General features: G+C 31.4%; 2 protein-coding genes across 2 annotated transcripts in view; one reads left to right on the plus strand and one right to left on the minus strand.

Annotated features, from left to right (window-relative positions):
• The window catches only part of LOC119839792 (dmX-like protein 2), a 42,699-nt gene extending 34,714 nt beyond the window's left edge, over positions 1-7,985 (minus strand). Inside the window, exons 1-6 of the mRNA XM_038366232.1 lie at positions 7,698-7,985; positions 6,770-6,970; positions 4,094-4,247; positions 2,013-2,086; positions 680-809; positions 356-476 (exon numbers count right to left, since the gene is read on the minus strand). Of these exons, the coding sequence (XP_038222160.1) occupies positions 356-476; positions 680-809; positions 2,013-2,086; positions 4,094-4,247; positions 6,770-6,970; positions 7,698-7,784 (767 nt within the window). The 5' untranslated portion in view covers positions 7,785-7,985. The remainder of the gene's footprint in view (positions 1-355; positions 477-679; positions 810-2,012; positions 2,087-4,093; positions 4,248-6,769; positions 6,971-7,697) is intronic.
• Positions 7,986-8,978: 993 nt separating this feature from the next.
• LOC119839594 (endophilin-A) overlaps positions 8,979-18,973 on the plus strand; it is a 28,724-nt gene continuing 18,729 nt past the window's right edge. Inside the window, exon 1 of the mRNA XM_038365963.1 lies at positions 8,979-9,178. The gene's annotated coding sequence lies outside the window, so the exon portion shown is untranslated. The remainder of the gene's footprint in view (positions 9,179-18,973) is intronic.

The raw sequence follows: 18,973 nt of genomic DNA on the forward strand, positions 1-18,973 counted from the left end.
AATAATAATACTATTTTGCTCACACACACACACACAGGTCACAGCTAGTAAGATATGAAACATGGAATCGGATCTTACAATATGAACTGGCAAGGCGAATTTACAAAAAAAAAAATAGTATCTTGAATGGCAACTTGTTGAGACTTTTAAGAATATTAGCTTAATTATAGAAGCTGAAGTAGACTTAAGATCACTGTTTGATAAGAGAACAAGCAATATCAATAATAGAGATACGGAATACAATGCCTTCAATGTTGATAATAAATTCAATAATATTGAAAGTATTAGCATTCATTTAACATAACAATGAATCTTCCATTATAATGTATCCTCAGGCATACCTAAACAAACTTACTTGGGCATATATTTGCTAGTCTTCCGCCACGAGAGATGAGTGACGGCCCGTGGATGCGCCACGTAAATAAACGTGTAGTTCAACTCGGCCGGTGAGTGCTCCCCGTGGGCTTGCGACAATACTGATAACAGATATTTTATAATATGCATATAAAAAAAAATTATCATAATTATTAAATATAAAAAAATAATCTTATAACAAAATTTTTTCATTCAGAAACTAAAACCTACACACATTTTTGATACAAGTACAGTATCAAAATATACATATTTTTTTTATTATTCTGCCTCAAGCTATATTCTATATCAATAAGCTCAAACTTACCCTTATTTTGATACCAAATCTTGACAAGTCTATCATTCATGCCGGACGTCGCGAAGAGAACGCCGTCCGGGCTGAAAGCGAGGTGGTGAGCCGGCGTGGCCGTGTGACATTGCCATACACATAACCAACCCTGTTACAATTTAATAAATACGTTTTCTTATAAAATTCTCGTATCTCAGTGTAGTTTCTATAATCCTAGGAAATTTTATATTTATTCAGTGTTGAGTCAATTGGTCATATACAAATGGTGGTATTTTGTAAACCTTCCTGAAGGGAAATTACTCTTAGCAGATGGAAAATTTTAATCAAACTACACTAAAATATACTATTATATTTTGAAATAATGAAAACTGCATACAAAAATTTTCTAAAATTCTCTTTCCGCGTCCGTGCACCAAACCAACTAAAATCTGCTAAAATTACATTGCACCAATCGCTAGGGTCAATAATATGGATTATATTTTCTTCGTCTCCTTCAAGTAGCAATTGGCATAACAAAATTCCACCCGGTATACTATTTGTAACATAACTTGTACCTTCAGCTTTACAATGCTTCATTTACAGCCTATAATTACATGTGTGTGTGTGTGTGGTAACAAAAGACCTGTTCCTACTTTGTATGTAATTTAAAGAATAATAGAATATTACGCTAGGTTAAAATGTTGCTTTGTTTTATTATAAGGTTTATTTTCCGAGACATTGCGATTATCAGCTCAATTTTAATTATTATTAAAATAAAATTAATGATCATTTCGAAATTTTGTGACATCGATTAATTGTTTGACGATACTATAATTTGAAACTTATGACAATAACTAGATTTTTAATAGCAAACTAATTACTTTTTTATATTTCTTTTACATTTTTAGGTGGCTGTAATTAATAAAAAAACAGTGTTTATTATGTAACTAATAAACATAAAATTATGAACTTGTATACTTATAGACGGACTCGAAATCTATCAACTATTATGGTCTAATGCATTCTATCGATTATATCATCACACTCGAGTTAAGGTCAACACAAGTTTCCAGTTGTTTGAAACTAATTTGAATTTTTATCTCGATTGATTATGATCGACAAATATGTGCATTAATATCGTGTGATTTTAATTTTAAATGAGTAGCCGAAAACATCCCAAACATGGAAGTCCAGTTTTCTATCTATAAAAGGTCACGTGATTAATAACAATGATCAAACGCTTAGCAAACTCGTGATAAAACTAAGTCAGTACACGTACGGTCAAACAATGCTATCAGGTATAGAGCGCTCGAGATTTTGTTTATCTTATCTCGCTAGCTAGCAATATAGAATTCAGATCAATTGAACTCACGGGCTCTTCCTCTTCGGGCTGTTTCGGTTTGTCATCTTTGTCACCTCCGATTTGAAATGTGACGCCGGAGCTTGCTGTAAACAACATTAATGTTAAAATTGCATAGCAAACTAAACGACAATAGCGGTTTATCTTTATAACTTATATATAAAAATCAATATTTTCATACCCCTAAATGATAAGAGTAAGGCAGAACAGCGTTTGCCGGGTCACCGAGTGTGTATATAAATCCTATACAAATATACAACAAATGCTGTAAAATAGGATTATTAAGATATAGGTACTTTTTAAATATAATGCATTATTTTATTCTTATGTCTAAACATTTTAGATTTACATAATGAATAATTTCAAAATAAACGCTGTTTTTGGATGGTTGTTTCAATTTAACCACGATTATTAGCTGCTCCTGTATGTTTGTAAGTAACCGACTCCTTTAGACTGGATTTTGGCCCATATTACATAAATACATAGATTGACGTAAGCTTATCAAGAACCGGTGACATTACAATAATTTCACGTGTTTGTCTAATTATATCGATACAATCGCCAGAATTAAATAATTTTCTTACATATATCTGTTTAAGAGCAAGTGAACCAATTCGGTTGATTCAATCACTTTTTTTATTTCGATAAAATACACAACATTTTATTAAAAAATAATCTGACCTAAAATAGAAGAATCAATAAAACCGTAACAAGAGAAGGTACTGGAAATCTGCCAGGGAGCTGGATTCGTACTGAAATGGTCTTAAACGAAACAGCTTCAGTATGCGTTTAGCACAATTTCAAGATTTATATCATTATGACGGCTGTGGTATTTATAAAACGTAATAAACTAATTCAATCTGAAACACGCGCGATGAAATTGCTTTTGTAATTGTTAAATTTGACCAATTTAAATAAAAAACTTGATCATGTACCTATGCACCGATAATACAGTATCCAAATATAGGTGAATAGGTAAATAATCGTTTTTTTTTTTAATTTATCACTTCTTCATGCAAATATAAGTATTCGAAATTAAAACGCGTTAATTTATGTTCCAGTGATTAACAGTGAGGTATTTAGAAAAACGAATACCGTAGTGGTCACGCTATATAATAAACCAAATTCTCTTATTTTTGCTTAAACGATAGAATATTTTTAATTTATACTATCTAATTGACATGAGCTACTATATAATGGACATGACATAAAAACGTGTTATAAATAAGGCTACATTTTTATACGATAGAATCGCAATTGCAAAGGCACCTCTGAACATTTACTTTTATCTATCTAAAACCATCCTTGTCTTACTTACGCCCCGTGAATGTCTTGTAAATTAGTTAGAATTATCAAAACAAATACTTCATTAATCGCGTAGTAGTGTGAATCTAACCTTAAGAACGTTATCAGTAAACGAGCTGCGCGTAATTTGGGTATAGACTAGCTTCCGATACGTCTGTGTACGTATGTATATCCGAATGACACGCAAGCGCGTTTTTTGTAGTTATGGTACAGTGCGGATTATCAAAACGACTGACAAGTTTTGATGTTGTGAATAGTGAAGCCACACATTTTTTCATGTTATCCGAAGGCAAACGAGCGGACACAATGCCAGATGTTAGTAGCTGGTTGCGACACCCGTAAACGTCCATAACAGAATTTATGGGTATGATAGAGACGGAGCCATGTATCTCGATAAAGCTAACCGTGAATTAAGGATTGGGCAAGTGTGTGTGGTCCGTCTTTCGTTTATTTTACCACCTTGTGACCCTTGCCTGGAAAAGTTTCCAAGCGTTGCAATAGATAATAGATGGTGAAAATTTAAATCCTACAATGCCATATACGTACTTTTTATCTAGGTACGTATAATTATTATTTTACAGGAAACTGAACCGTCATCAAATTGGCAGAACTAAACTAATTTTAAATGGGACCAAACGACAGGCACTAGCTTTGAAATAAAAAAAGACCATGAACCCAATCGAAAGTTTTGAGGCAAGAAACACAATACAAAATACAGTCGGATTGAGCACCTTCTCCTTTTTAAGAAGTCGGTTGAAAATAATAAGATTAACTTAAAAACCACTCACGCTGACTGTCATCTTGGTACAGTGATGCTTGATGCCACAGTTGTAATATTCTACCGCCAGTCAGTAATCTCGTTCCCTCTAGATTCCAAGATAATGCTGTTATGGGCCCATCCGCTACCAATTTGCCTGTTTGCACCCATCTGTATTCCAAACCCTAAAATCAAAACAAATTATTGATTATTACGACTAAAACCTCTTGTTAAATATCTTTATCATACGTTCGTAAACGTTTAGTCCGGTATATCAAAACTATAGTTTACATCGTGAAATAATATCGCAGTGAGTTAAAAGTAATACACAACGATGTAGGTATCGTTATGCAATCAAACAATTATATCCATTAAAGAATAACATTATGGAAGGCCTCACAAACGGATTAAAATATCTGTGTGATGAACTGCGTAAGAAGTAGCAACTTACGACATTAGAATCTAATTAGTACTTATCTACCCTGTGAAATGCTATAAGGTGTACAAACATATACAATCACATTTAGTTATTAATTTTAATGCGATTACACATACTGACACATATCCGTCAACATAAAAAACTGGTTGAATTAAAATGTTACATACGAAACCGATAGTTTTCTATTAGAACGCGGATTTTTGTAATAGAGGTGTGACGTAAGTTAGCAAGTTAGCGCTGTTGCATTATTGTGAAGAGCAATTTAATATACAATTGTAAGTCATGTGACCGACGCGCACTGAACAAATTGATTCAAGCAAACCCGTTTAAGAATCCTTAACATAATATCCGTTTGACGAATTAACTCACGACAGCGGTTTTGAGATATGGAAGCGGAATCTTGGTCAAAGAATAAAAAACAAAATAAGAACTAGGTACCGTCTCTTGTTGTTGTTCCAATTATGAGGACTTGATAATTGGGACACATACGCTCGTTCTATCCTTTTTGGGATTTCACGATATAAACTGCTATCCATAAGAGATAGCTAATTCATTCTGAATGATCTTTATTATCTCATACAGTAGAACAATACATAGTTTGAAAAAATATTACGCAATATATTCAATATACACTACATGTTACTATCATGTTGTTTTTTTTTAATCAATTAAAAACCTCTCAAGAGTCCGAGATAAAGAAGGACAGGAACAATAATAATTTACGTTGCCTTCTTGTCAATGAATTTATTCGTAATACAAGACGTGAGATAAATAAATATATGTTTGATTACGACGAGGTGTTAAATGTTCATTTGTTAAATGATTGAATTAATTATAACTAGTAAAAACCGCACTGCGTATATAATATTGCTTATCATCGTTGTATTATTACTAAAATGTTTACAGAGTAATTACTTTATTTCTTAGTAATTTTTCGTTTCGTATTAAATGATTCGGAAGCATATCAAAATCATCCCATATGTAATGGTTCGTGCGCATTATTACGTACAGTACGTTTTCTAATGAACAATTAATAGATAATGAAAAATCGTGCATTTTAATGCGGTTCATTAAATACAAATTTCCTAAATAGGTTTCCTAATTCATAAAATAAAATTAGAAATATAAGCATAGTTTAAGTAACCAGGCATTTGTCTGGAAATTTTAATCATTAACCCCGTTTTCTCATTTATTTACAGATATTTTAGACACAGTTAACGCAGAACATGTAATTGAACAGAAAATAAACATTTAAGAGTATTTTACGTCAAGGTGACGCTCGACCGCAATCCATGGCGCTAATTCGGCCTAATGGGATCATTCATATATTATGTCGATATTTTTATTTGCTACACCCATCTGTGATATCAATATATTATATCTTATGTAATGAACTCAAATAAAATCATCATTGAAAATTATTCCTAAACAAATATTATTGTTTAGTTTTAAAGCAACATTTTGTTAAAAACAACCAATGTTCTAAATATGTAGAGTTTTTGTCTTTATGGTTGACTTTAAAAAATATTTATGTAGCATTTATGAAGTATATTTATGAAGTAAGTAGAATGTGAATGTGAATCTTTCACAACCCCCAGTTATTCCCTTATTGAAATATGAACTTATAGTACTCAAAAATTCTAAAAAAATAATCTATAAATTATTATTTATATCTATAAATTATTAAAACAAATGAAAACTATCTATTCAGCTGTTCATTAAAACACATTTCATGCATTTTTTATTTCTACATAAAATTTGTATATAATAATACATATTATATTAGTTTATTTTAAGAACCACTAAAATCAAAATATAAAAATATCCATTTTCACAACTAGTCTTTCTGTCTTATTTATATAAAAAATTGGATAATGCATTGCAAATACATGAGAGTTACAATGTTGATAAGATTTTTAATTTTTTTAATCTTTAAGACTATGTTAAGTATTCGTCAGGCTATATCGGGACTACTAAATCAATAGGTGTCAGATAAGAAGGTAAACAAAGATAGCTCCCATCTCATATCTTATCAAAAAATTTTGCTATAATTTTGTTTTTTCATAAAAAAAATACATATTTATTTATTCCATTATTGCATTTAGCATTCCAAACCATGCATAGGAATAAGAAATATATACATATGGGAGATATGAAATGACATCATTGGATATTCATAGATGTATAAAAAAACTTTAGAAACTAAAAACATATGAAAATAAATGGCTTGATTATTATATTCATTTATAATATTAATTAAATACTCACATGAGTTGTAGAGGCAGTATGTATTAATGGTGTAGGTTCAAAAATGCACACTTCCGCTCCGTATGCCGCTGCTATTTTACCAGTATCTGTGCTACAGTCCAAAGAGCTGATACGTATATACCCATGTATGGCACCAGGTATTATTTGCACACGTTCAAAATTTGATGCAAGTATTACTATATTACATCCTGCTGCATATGCCTAAAAATATACTTGTAAATTGTGATATAGTAACCCAACTTCCTTAAGTTATAATACTCCGGCTGGCTCTGCCAGTAGATCTTATATATAAAATTCTCGTGTCACAATGTTTGTCTCTATACTCCTCCGAAACGGCTTGACCGATTCCTCTGAAATTTAGGTAGCATATTGGGTAGGTGTGAGAAGCAGCTAACATCTATTTTTCATACCACTAAACAATAAGAGTAAGGCAGAACAGCGTTTGCCGGGTGCAGCTAGTATATACATAAATATCATAGTTCAGAAAAAGAATAAATGCAATATTTGTACCAAACATAATAATAGTGCCAAGAGTGTTTTAAAAAATATGTGTATATAAACTTGTGTATTGAAATGTATATGATTCTAATACATAATTGATGACATAATCCAAGCAACTATCCTTGTATCCAACCATAGTATCTATGTTCATCATTCCAAGGTAAACAATGTCTTGTACAAATAACAATATTGTCATTTAAATATACAACCATTACAAATTGGAGCCTACTTGTAGTAAATTGTATTGAAATTATGGAAATTTTTACTTTACAGTCCTAATAAGAAAAACTTATAGAAACATCTTATTTTCTTACTGTTATCTATTCCCAAATATGTAATATTTTCCTTATATATTCGGATGTCATTTCAAAGGGAACACTTTGTTATTTTGCCCCCTTTTAAAATAAACTATTGTCCAAACACTTACTGTGAAAGGTATTCCTTCAACAGAACCAACAGCAAAACATTGATCTCCTGAATTACAGGCACCACTGAGTACTTGATGACAGTTCATTATGAGCTAATATAATTATAATTCCTTTATTAAGTTTGCACCACGTAACAACACACCACTATCATCACTGCATTATAATTATACATAATTTTTTATAAATCTCTATCATTTTGAATTAATTTTATTGTAAGATGTTTGTACGATCAAAAATAGGTAGTTCTGCGGAAACCACACATCGAACCTGAGCGAATGACGTAGTTGACGTACGTAATGAAGGAAAGAGATACATGTTAAACTCAAAATGACAATTAAAGATAGAAAAATAATTGTGAAAATATTATAGAATGGTTCAAAATTTCTTCTATCAAGAAATGTATTTTCTCTAATTCTATAAGTCTATAATAAAAAAAACTACTTATATTAATAATCATAATAATCATATTACTTATTTATCCTCTATATCCATTTCGTTAGTCCAACCGTGCAGAACTGAAAATGTAACCTGTAACATGTAATGTTAGTATAATTTACGTTAATTTTTAACTTACTGGGATTGGACTTGGACAAAAACTCAAATTGGTGCCATAACGCTATACCAAATATATTTTTAAGGTTTTTATTACCAAATATATTTTTAAGCTTTTTATTACCAAATATATCTTTAGCTGGGTGGTATTTATAATCTGTGTTATGTAAAGTTGAGGCGAATTCCATGCGGGACACGGGACACCTTTCCGTCCGATTCACTGCTCGATTGGTCTCGCAAACTGAGGGCTGAGACTAATCTTATGAGATTAATACTAAACGCATAGAATATGAATATTTTAACAACCACATTATGAAATGTTTGTTATAGATATAGAGATATATATATATATATATATATATATATATATATATATATATATATATATATATATATATATATATATATATATATATATATATATATATATATATATATATATTCACATTTATTTTTAGTATTTATAATAATTCATATTTCACGGCGTGCGACTAAATTCGAATTTAATCGTGTATACAAGTAAGCTGACGCAACCGACATTCAGAGCGAATAGCGTCACCATCCTGCTCGTGGATCGTCCCAATTTGTACGAATAGAAGCTTTATTTTGATGGCATAATTAATTTTTTTTCTAATATATTACAATTTATGGCAATAAATACACATTGTTAATTATTGATGTTTCACAATGACAGTTGACAGCTGACAAATGAACTTGACATTAATTGTTGTTGCGTGCGTTGCCCTTGCTCGTTGTAATTTGTGTAGGTACTGCTGTTTGTGACTTGTAACGATTAAAAAATTACTGTTAATTCGTTTGGTGTTTTATATAACAAAAAAAATTGTAATAGTTTACAAGTCAGATTTTACTGTAATTCAGTGCAACTTATATGTGTGTGTGTGTGTTTTTAATCCATCGCAAAACTTAGGTAAGTTGTTATAAAATATTTTTGGGTTTATATAGAACAGCTACTTGCCTTGTTTTTTGCATTATTAAAATAATTACAAAAATATTTTTTGCAACCATTTGAGAAAAGAAAAAAATAGCTTAAGATCTCATTTTTTATAATACAAACTACTTCACTCTGTTGTACTCTATAATGTGATGCCTGGAAATAATAGCAGAGAACTTTTCTTGTTTTGAGTTTGCACATCACTTGCCTGTTTATTTTTTTACACAAAATACTCCTTCATTCATTAGAGTTTATCATAATATGTATGTGTCATATGGAAATCTGACTTAATAATGTTGTTCAATAACATATCATTGACATGATAATACTGAAATCAATGGCCTTTACTTCCCGCTGTGTGATATTGTGTATGAATGAGTGTTTTATTTCTGACCAGAGTTCCTAATTGAGACTAATAAATGAAATGATAAATGTAATTACCTAATTTTCATCATGAATAGCAAACCTTATCTACTTAGTAGTAAGGATCATTTTGATTTATTTACAACATAGGCATGTTTTTGATTTTCTTATAAGGATTTTATCCTTATCTATTACATTGTATATTTGTATGACAAGCTTGCACAAGTACTTTAAATTTCTCACTCTGAATGGAAATCTATATTCATATATCTAATAAATTATTTTGCACATTTTCTACATTTATGAACTTTTTTATACTACTTATATACACTTATTAAAAAAATAATAATTACAATTAAATGGACTAACATGAAAATTAAAAGACTAGGAGTCTCAATTAGCACATAGCTAATTTGTGTCTGATGGGTATGAGCTAGTCTGTAATAATTTCATCACAATTAATTGGCATAGTTGTTGGAAGAGCACGAAAGGGTTATCTATACTTTCGCTGTGCCACATCTAGCAATTGTAAAGAGATGTGTGATATAGTGAAGTATATTGTATTTAAGGAGGTATATATATGAACATTTTATGATAATTATTAGCCCCAACTTGTTGTTTGCACATCTGTAGAGTTAAGTTCAAATTAAATTCTTTAAAGTAATAAAAAACAATAATCAAAGTCTAGTGCAATAGTTTTTGTATGATAACTCTTAAGGGACGCTAGACAGACAAGAATTTTGAAATGATTTTTTTTACTTTGTTCCTAATGGATGGACGAAATAGGTTATCAGTTTGAATGTTTCTTTTTGTTTGTTACATAACTACTGGGTGAATCGATTTTTATGATTCTTTTTTTTTTTGAAAGCTGGCCTACCAAGTCATAATAGGTCACATTTTTTAAAAATAATTGTATTATATGTATAGATAATAATTAAGTGCCTTTTCGTATTTATGTTTTCTTAGCCTGTATTAAGTATGCTTGTAATTTGTGCATGCTTTAGCCCAGTTTTGATATATTTAATTTTTTTCTCAATGTACATTACAATAAGTAGGTATTAGAATTATTGTAACACTCCTGGTATTTAATTATTACTAGACGCCCCGGCTTCGCCCAGATATCAATATTCCTGTTTTATACCAAGGGAGCAATTAATCGGGACAAAAAGTATCATATCAAAATCCGTTCAGTAGTTTCAGATTGACGGACAAACATTTAAACAAACAATCTTTCACATTTATAATATTAGAGTGATAGTGTGATTATTAATACGAAAATAAAAAAAAATCTAACAGTTCAGTTGAATTTTTTACGGGCAAAATCAAAATTGCTCTTGATAAAAAATTCAAAATATAAAATATATATTTTAAAGTGCAATAGGAATAAAGAGGCGAACCACGCGGGGGTCCGTCTATTTATAGTGCTCCCTCGCAGGCCCTTCAATTAGCGCTTTACTTGCATCCGTCGTTTTAAATCCCGCCTTGTTATAACGACCATATGTTTGCGCTGTAAACACTCGGTCTTTAATACCTCTTTCTTTGTGAACCGCTCAAATACGGCTGTAACAGTCGCTTTTTACAAAACTTTAAAAGAAAGAGAATTTGATTTATTGCTTTTAATAGTGGACAGTACTTCGACGATTCATTGGTTTGTTTTCGATTATTTCGACAACTATAGAAAAGTTAATTTTTATTTATTTATTTAAATAAATATAACTAATGATGACTTACTAATATTTTGTACAAAAGGCAGCCTTATTATGATTACAGCAATCTCTGCCAGGCAACCTGGTAGGAAAGGAAACGTACGAAGTTTAAGGGATAGCGCAAAAAAAATAAAAGTATAGATATAAAAATATAAAAAAAAACTCCGTAAAAATAAATCTATGAATGTATTCATGTGTACTTAAATTATAATTAAATTAAAATACATTTATCTGCATCGTACTACTACTTCACAGATCTGTTTTTATGTAATATAAAACTATGAAGTTTCTCGTAAAGTAGCTATTATAATGAGCAACCATATTGTTTAAAAGCCTAAAAGCTTTAATGTGTACTCGCTGAAAGTATGCCTCTCAAAGGTACCTACCCAACTTATATTCTTAAATGGTGTATAAATATTTAATGCATAGCCTGAAGTCTCACAAGTCGTTTAAAAACTTATAGAAATATATGACTGTTATATATTCAAATTAATTCACAGCGTATATATAAGTCAGACCAAACACTAGATTCAGAAACAAATAAAAGAAAGCAAGTGTGAATAGGACTCGCGACACTTCGCGACACACGCGATTCGAAACCGATGAACTGATTTGTGAATCTAATTTGTGACCACGCCAGCCATTACTTCACCTTACTTTTTTAATGGTTGATATAGCGACAACAGAAATAGTCACCATCGATAGAAAGACAGAATGATAAATATATGGGAATTTTTTATGTCTAAAGTGTTAGTATTTTCTTCATTTTACGAGAATCGTTTGGAAATTAAAGTCTTTTTAATGGATTCAGCAGTTTGTGAACACACACTAGACGATGTACATACTTCATATATTTTGACCAATTACAAGTCAACAAATACTCTCCAGGGAAAACAATTATTTTTTCACGGCTAGCATTATTAAGCCATACGTTAAGTTATAAGATATTGATTTCAACTTAGAGTCTCAAGTCATATTGAAAAAGGGCCTTGAGAGTTGAGCCATTGACAGACAGTCCGTTAGATAAATGGACAACAGTACAATTTTACTCGTATCTTGCTTACAATATTGTAATTCTAAATACTCGTATATGATCTGAGTTATTGCCGATCAAATAGAAACGTACAATGAAATTATTGAAAAGTTAAGTGGTTCGGCATATATATTATGAATTTTTAGTCATAGCATTTATACTACAATTAAAAAAAAAGCATTTAATTACATTAATAAATTGTAATAATATAAAAAAAAACAAATGAATTCCCTTACCCAGTCAAATTTAATGTCCGATAAGAAAGATAACGATGTTTTATTATCGTGTTGGTTTGTTTACTCACGAAACAATGACAACAAATTTTTAATATAATGAAATATTTTATAGCCTCAGTTCATGGCCGATTATAAATATAGAATAAGACACTTATCAACTTAATATAGCTACGTATATATAATTAATATTAATCCCATGTAATTTGGGAGAGCAGTGCGGATAAAAGGACGCTAATGTAATGTTTTTATGCACTTACAGATTTATTACCCGATGTTTTATCTAACGCGGCGGGTCAGAGGGTTGTGACCTCATTTTATTTAACGGTTATATATTTTTCACATTCAGCGTAATCTTCTGCTCTTCCATATTTAGTGTTCGGGCATCACATTTCATTTTATAGCACGGAAATTTATTTAATTTGTGAGCAACTAATCCAGAATCGACGTAGGTTTTTTGTAATTTTTAGACTCTTAAATTATAACTATTGAAACGGACGAAACTAAAATACTTATATATAAAATATATGTATGATTTTATGATGAAGTTTTTCAACAAGCATAATATCTTGATTGTTAGGTACTTATGCTAATTAAAAAGATATTAGAGTATACTACCATCATAAAGTTAAAAATATATAACTTATCTAATGTATATAGCAATATATGCCAATATTGCATAGCTTCTGGGATGTAGATCAAATTAATAGATTTTGATTGATCTATATATTTTGTATTTATATTTAAGCAGTGGTGAGTGGTGAGAACCTCGGACTTCAAAAGCGATAAGTCGGGATTCGAGACCGGGCGAGCGTGCAGGAAATATATTGATTTTTCAATTTATCTGCGCATACGTAACATCACCACTGCTTAAAATGGTGAAAAAAAAACATTGTGAGGAAACCGGCATGTCCAAAAACCAACAGTTCGACGACATGTGGTCATCTGCCAACACGCACTTGCTCAGCGTGGTGTATCATGGCCTGAACCCTCATAGGAGGCCTGTGTCCCAGCAGTGGGAACATATATGGTGATGGTGATGATGATTTTGTATCTGAGATTGCCCAACCACTAAAAAAAACTATCGATTAGTGTCAGCTGAGTAATCGAAAATGCATCTACTCTATGTCCTTTTACAAAAAAAATCGGAAAAATATGACTACAATGTTTGCGATCCAACACTTCCACATTAAATTGATCATTGAATATCGAATATCCCATATATTATGCTCATTCAATCGGAGTGTTAATACATTTGCAAAAGTCCAGCCTGAATGAGCTTCAGTATTAACATTCAGTGAACATTGGAAATATGTTAGGCATAACAAATGTAAATTCGTATTTTTATTTATAACATTTTCCTTATTCCATCAAGATTATTTGTGTTTATAATCTATGTTAAGGTGTACGGGTGTGTTGATGAAATAATAGTTTGCATAATAACAGGTAATATTTAAACATTTAAAGCCGGAGGGCCCATATCCTGTTCCTCACCCTTTCCAGTCCTTTATTTCTCTCGTCAATCCTTTCTTAATCCGTTTCCAATTTGAAGTCGGCAATCCATTTACAACTGCGTAAGGTCTGCAATCGACCTTACACCTCTCCAAATTTTCATGAGCTGGTAGCGTTCACAGATATCAGACAATGACATAAAAAAATCATTTTTTTATCTGGAGTCCTTAAGCCGTGAAGATATAGGTTACGTATCTATGTGGTACTTATGATTATTTTTAATCGATAATACATATTAAATTCGGAGTAGTTAGCATACATAGGGACATAGGGACAGAAAAAGCGACTTTGTTTTCTACTATGTAGTGATTTGTTGCCTTTAACAAGTTTCTACTAACAGGAAAGCAATTTAATCGGGACATTATCGTGCTGGTAAGCGGTAAACTCATAATAATTCAAAACAGATAAATAGAAATATGCTTCAAGTGAAAATATGAACATACCATACAACCTAAATTTGAAAAAATGAAAAAAAAAATAAACCGGAATTATCAGTATGCCGCGAACTTGCTAGGTCGTGCCGATCAGGCTTAATTTATAAGGCTATAAAAATTATTCCTAATTAATATCGTCATCTCTAACAGATATTTATGCTAAACAGAGTTACGAACGTAGTCCACAAACGTAGCTAGATGATTAAACATTTATCAAATATAGGCGGCGTTTGAAAAGCTCTTTGTCCCCATTATTCATAAGTTCCACTATTCATGCTCGTTCGTTTGTAATCTGTACAGCTCCGTATTATTATATACATAACCCAAAACTATTAAAAAATCCCTTTATGAGGAATGTTTTGTTATTCAGCTGCTAACTAACTATGCTGCTAACGAACTTATGCAATTTAATCCTAATTAAGGCTTATTGTTGGCAAAATCGTGAACGGACTTTTTCATTTTGTATGTTCTCAAAATTACCCTAGAAAACTGTAATGCGGTAGGTTGATTCTTTTAATGACTGCCGTTTAAAATGCGGTGAACATAAATGTGATTGCCCAGTCTCTTAACCTATTTGGCTGCCTGGTTCATGGTTACACGAAGTCGACAGACCGGCGGGCGCCTCATCTTGGCGTCACGCCTACGCGCTACTGTTTAACATCTTTGGGCATCATCGTCTATAATATTCTGAGAAAAATAAAAAGATTTTTTTTTATATAGAAACAAAATATATTTTTTAAATAAAGCAATGATATCTGGACAAAAAAAGACGAGGATATTTTTAGCTTATTTATAAGGTTCTTTGACGGCTTTATCTAAACATGAAATCATAATATCCATTTCAATTCTCTATTACATTCTATTTATGCCTTTGACTTGGTTAGAGGTGGGCGAGAAATCCGACGGGATGAGGGAGGCACCTTCGTAAATAAGACCAGCAGTGACACCACAATTTCCAACGTGTATAAAGGGACGACATTTGAACTCTTGAAGTGCTACATTAGTACAAATACGCTAATAAAATATTAAAACATGTTTTCTTTAAAGAGCTCGGCCGAGAAGGCAGAGTTTGTACCTATTTAAGGATTTACAAATAGAGTACGACATAGTGCGTAAGTGTTTTTATAAAAGTAAAGATGATAGATTGTTAATTTATTATTTACGTACAATTATCATTTTATAAAAAATGCTACAGAAGTATAAAGCAAGACTTATGAGAGACATATTTCAGATTTCATAAGTTCTACATGTACGATGCAGATGTACAAATGTGAATTTCCGTTTGCGAATGATATTCGGGACTCACCGCAACAGACGTGATGCGATACATATAGCGTCATTTCATTTTGCCAGACAAAATGTATCGCGTTACAGTCCGTTGAATGTCCAATAAAATTATTTATGTGGAGTTTATTACAGTTTGAATCATTCGGTCGTGATCGATATCGGAGTTAAGTAAAATACGGCGATTGGGCGAAGATAAATTATGGAGTATTTTTTTGACAGAAATAGATTTTTACTTGCACAAATTTAAGAATAACCAATTTATTTTATGAAATTGAAGAAGCGTATTTCAAGGTAGAACAATATAAGCTTAAATTGATCCTCTATAATTTTAAAATTTATTTTACTGTTAGAGCAGGGAAAGTAGCTTTTATAATTCTGCTGTGCCAATGTAATTGTATATATCATGCTTTAAAAACAGATCATAATCTAACTCGCGTGATTGCAAACTGTAGAGAAACTGTGATCTATAACATTTGTTTGCAATTTCAGGCACTATTATTTATTTCAATACTAGCTGTTCAGCCCCGGCTTGGGACATATATAGCCTAAATCATTCAGTGAAGTTACGCCTTTCTAATGGTGAAAGAATTTTTTAAATCGGTCCAGTAGTATTTGAGTGTATCCATTACAAACAAACAAACAAAAATACAAATTCTTCCTCTTTATAATATTAGTGTACATATGCGAATAAATCGCAGTTATGAATAATGTCGAAAATTTCTTTTCTGTCCTGCTAATTTCACAAATTAACACTTCAACATCAATACCTACATTAAAATGTACAAAAAAAGAGAGGATTAATTGTAAGGAGTATGTTACGGATCATATATTTCGATAGATTAATAAAATATAATAGTTTAAAAAAACTATAAAACACGCTTTAACAAAAATCATATTTTGCAAATTGAAAACTGGAATAATTTTATCAAATTAGTGTATTGTCATCGGTCCTCAATAAATCTACAAAGTTTGAACGAAATCTGGCCGTTTAAAGTGGGTCAAAATCGCGCCCAAAGAAGTCAGTTACAAACAAACAAACATACAAACAAACAAACATACAGGTGAAGCTAATAAAAAGCGTGTAAAATTGCGCCGTATATATTGTTTCAAATTAATAATCTAACGGCATTCACCATTTTCCAGTGATAAATATTGTGATAATTTTATTTATGATTTTGGGTGTTACAGGGAGATGCATTCCTTATCTTTTAGCTTAGCTTAGTTTTGAAAGAATTTCGGAAATGTAATATGCGCGCGCACCCTCTTCGATCCAAGTGTTCGGGCATTTAAATAAACCTTCATCTCCTAATAAACCTGTCTACTTATTTAATAAATATACATTAATTTAAAATCATCGGTTTTATGGAACTTAATTGTGTTTAATCAGAAAATAATTAATTTGTGCAATTTCACGTGTATGTCGTAATTTCTGAGAACAATAGACTTTTGGTTCTGTCATTAACAAAGGAAACGCTGGGTGTATGAAAATATTATTAATAGTTTTTACGTACGTACGTCGACCGTGTCATTCTAAGTTGAGTTTGAAGTTGAAGAAGTCATTATAAAAGTCAGCCAAATCATCTTATATTAATTAGTCTAATAAGTCGTAATTGTTTTAAATTAAAAAGAAAGTTAACTTACAACTTTTTATTGTCCAAATCTTATTCGTCAATACGAACTGCTATCAGTCCAACACGTTCCCCAGAAAATGGGTACGCTGAATTCTGGAATATTTGTAGCTTCTCATGTCGAGCGACCTAATATTGCCGGGGAAATATAAGAACTACGTGACCAAACGCGTTTTACTCGCAAAGGTTTTATAATATTGCAATATCAGGGTCTGGCTGAACTGCCCTGAAACTGTTTTGCTTAATATTGCCTAAAAACTGGTATTTGTGTCGCCGACACGTTCAAAAGTGGCTTAAGTAGTAATGTATATTATGTACGTATGTAGCAATGTACATTATGTAATGTGATAAATCCAAACACCTTAAGGCTAAAACTTTTGGATGACTGACACTACGACTGCGTTGAAATTATGGTCTTGAATAAGTGTGTAAGGTGTAAGGATTGCTTTCACTAAACTATCATATTTCTTATTGGGCTTGTCTAACAAAACGATTGTTATACATAATTCTAATTTTATAGGGGTTTTGGATGGGGCAAAAATAACTTGGTGTCAAAAACAAGTTTGTGATTATTTAATACTAGCTGCGCCCCGCGGTTTCACCCGCGTAAGTCTGTATCCCGTAGGAATATCGGGATAAAAATTTGCCTATACGTTATTCCAGTTATTCCAGCTATCTACGTATTAAATTTCATTGCAATCGGGTAGTTTTTGCGTGAAAGAGTAACAAACATACACACATCCTCACAAACTTTCGCATTTATAATATTAGTAGGATTCTGTTTTATATATTTAGTAAAGATAATATACAACAGGAACATTTAATATGCGTGAAGAAAGATTCATCATGGTTACTAAGCCAAAAAAAATAACTTTCAACTACGTCAAAAACATGCCCCTAGCAAGCATTTCATAGCGGCTTAAATAATCCTTGTCACAGATTTGCCCTATCTCGCTATTTGAGCGTCCCTTTACACTTAGACTGCGGATTTAATAACTAAGAAGATTATGATGCTAATATAAATCTTTTTTTTTTTTTTAATATAGCCTGCCGAAATAATATTACTGAAAGCGTATATTTCGTACAAGAGACAATATTTAATTTGAGTTATTACTTAGGTTTTTGGTAAACCAAAGTTGTAACACTTTAAACGAAACAAACCATGAACCATGGTTGAACCCTTCTATGGGTCTGTTATGCGGAACGAGGCTAAATGCAGGGAATTGTTGGAAAACTTAGTTGTAAAGCAGGCTTATATGTGCCTTCTTTTACACGCTCTTATAATTCACCTGTATGTTTGTTATATGTAACCGATTCCTTCAATCGATTTTATTACGTATTTTTTCGCTTTATAATTTTTTGCATATCGCATGAGGTAATTTTTACTAAGTATATGCTTAATATATAATTTTGTCTGTTAAAACAAGGGTATAATCCATAACACAGTTAAAAGACAATTTATGAGTGGTACGAAATTCTTAAATAAGTGATTTCTGCCTTTCAAATTGATTGTCTGCTGTTGTTCTCTAGTATGATTGTTGTGTGTGTGTGTGTGTGTGTGTGTGTGTGTGTGTG

Source organism: Zerene cesonia, chromosome 4, assembly GCF_012273895.1.
Source record: "Zerene cesonia ecotype Mississippi chromosome 4, Zerene_cesonia_1.1, whole genome shotgun sequence".
In the NCBI taxonomy this organism is placed as follows: domain Eukaryota; kingdom Metazoa; phylum Arthropoda; class Insecta; order Lepidoptera; family Pieridae; genus Zerene; species Zerene cesonia.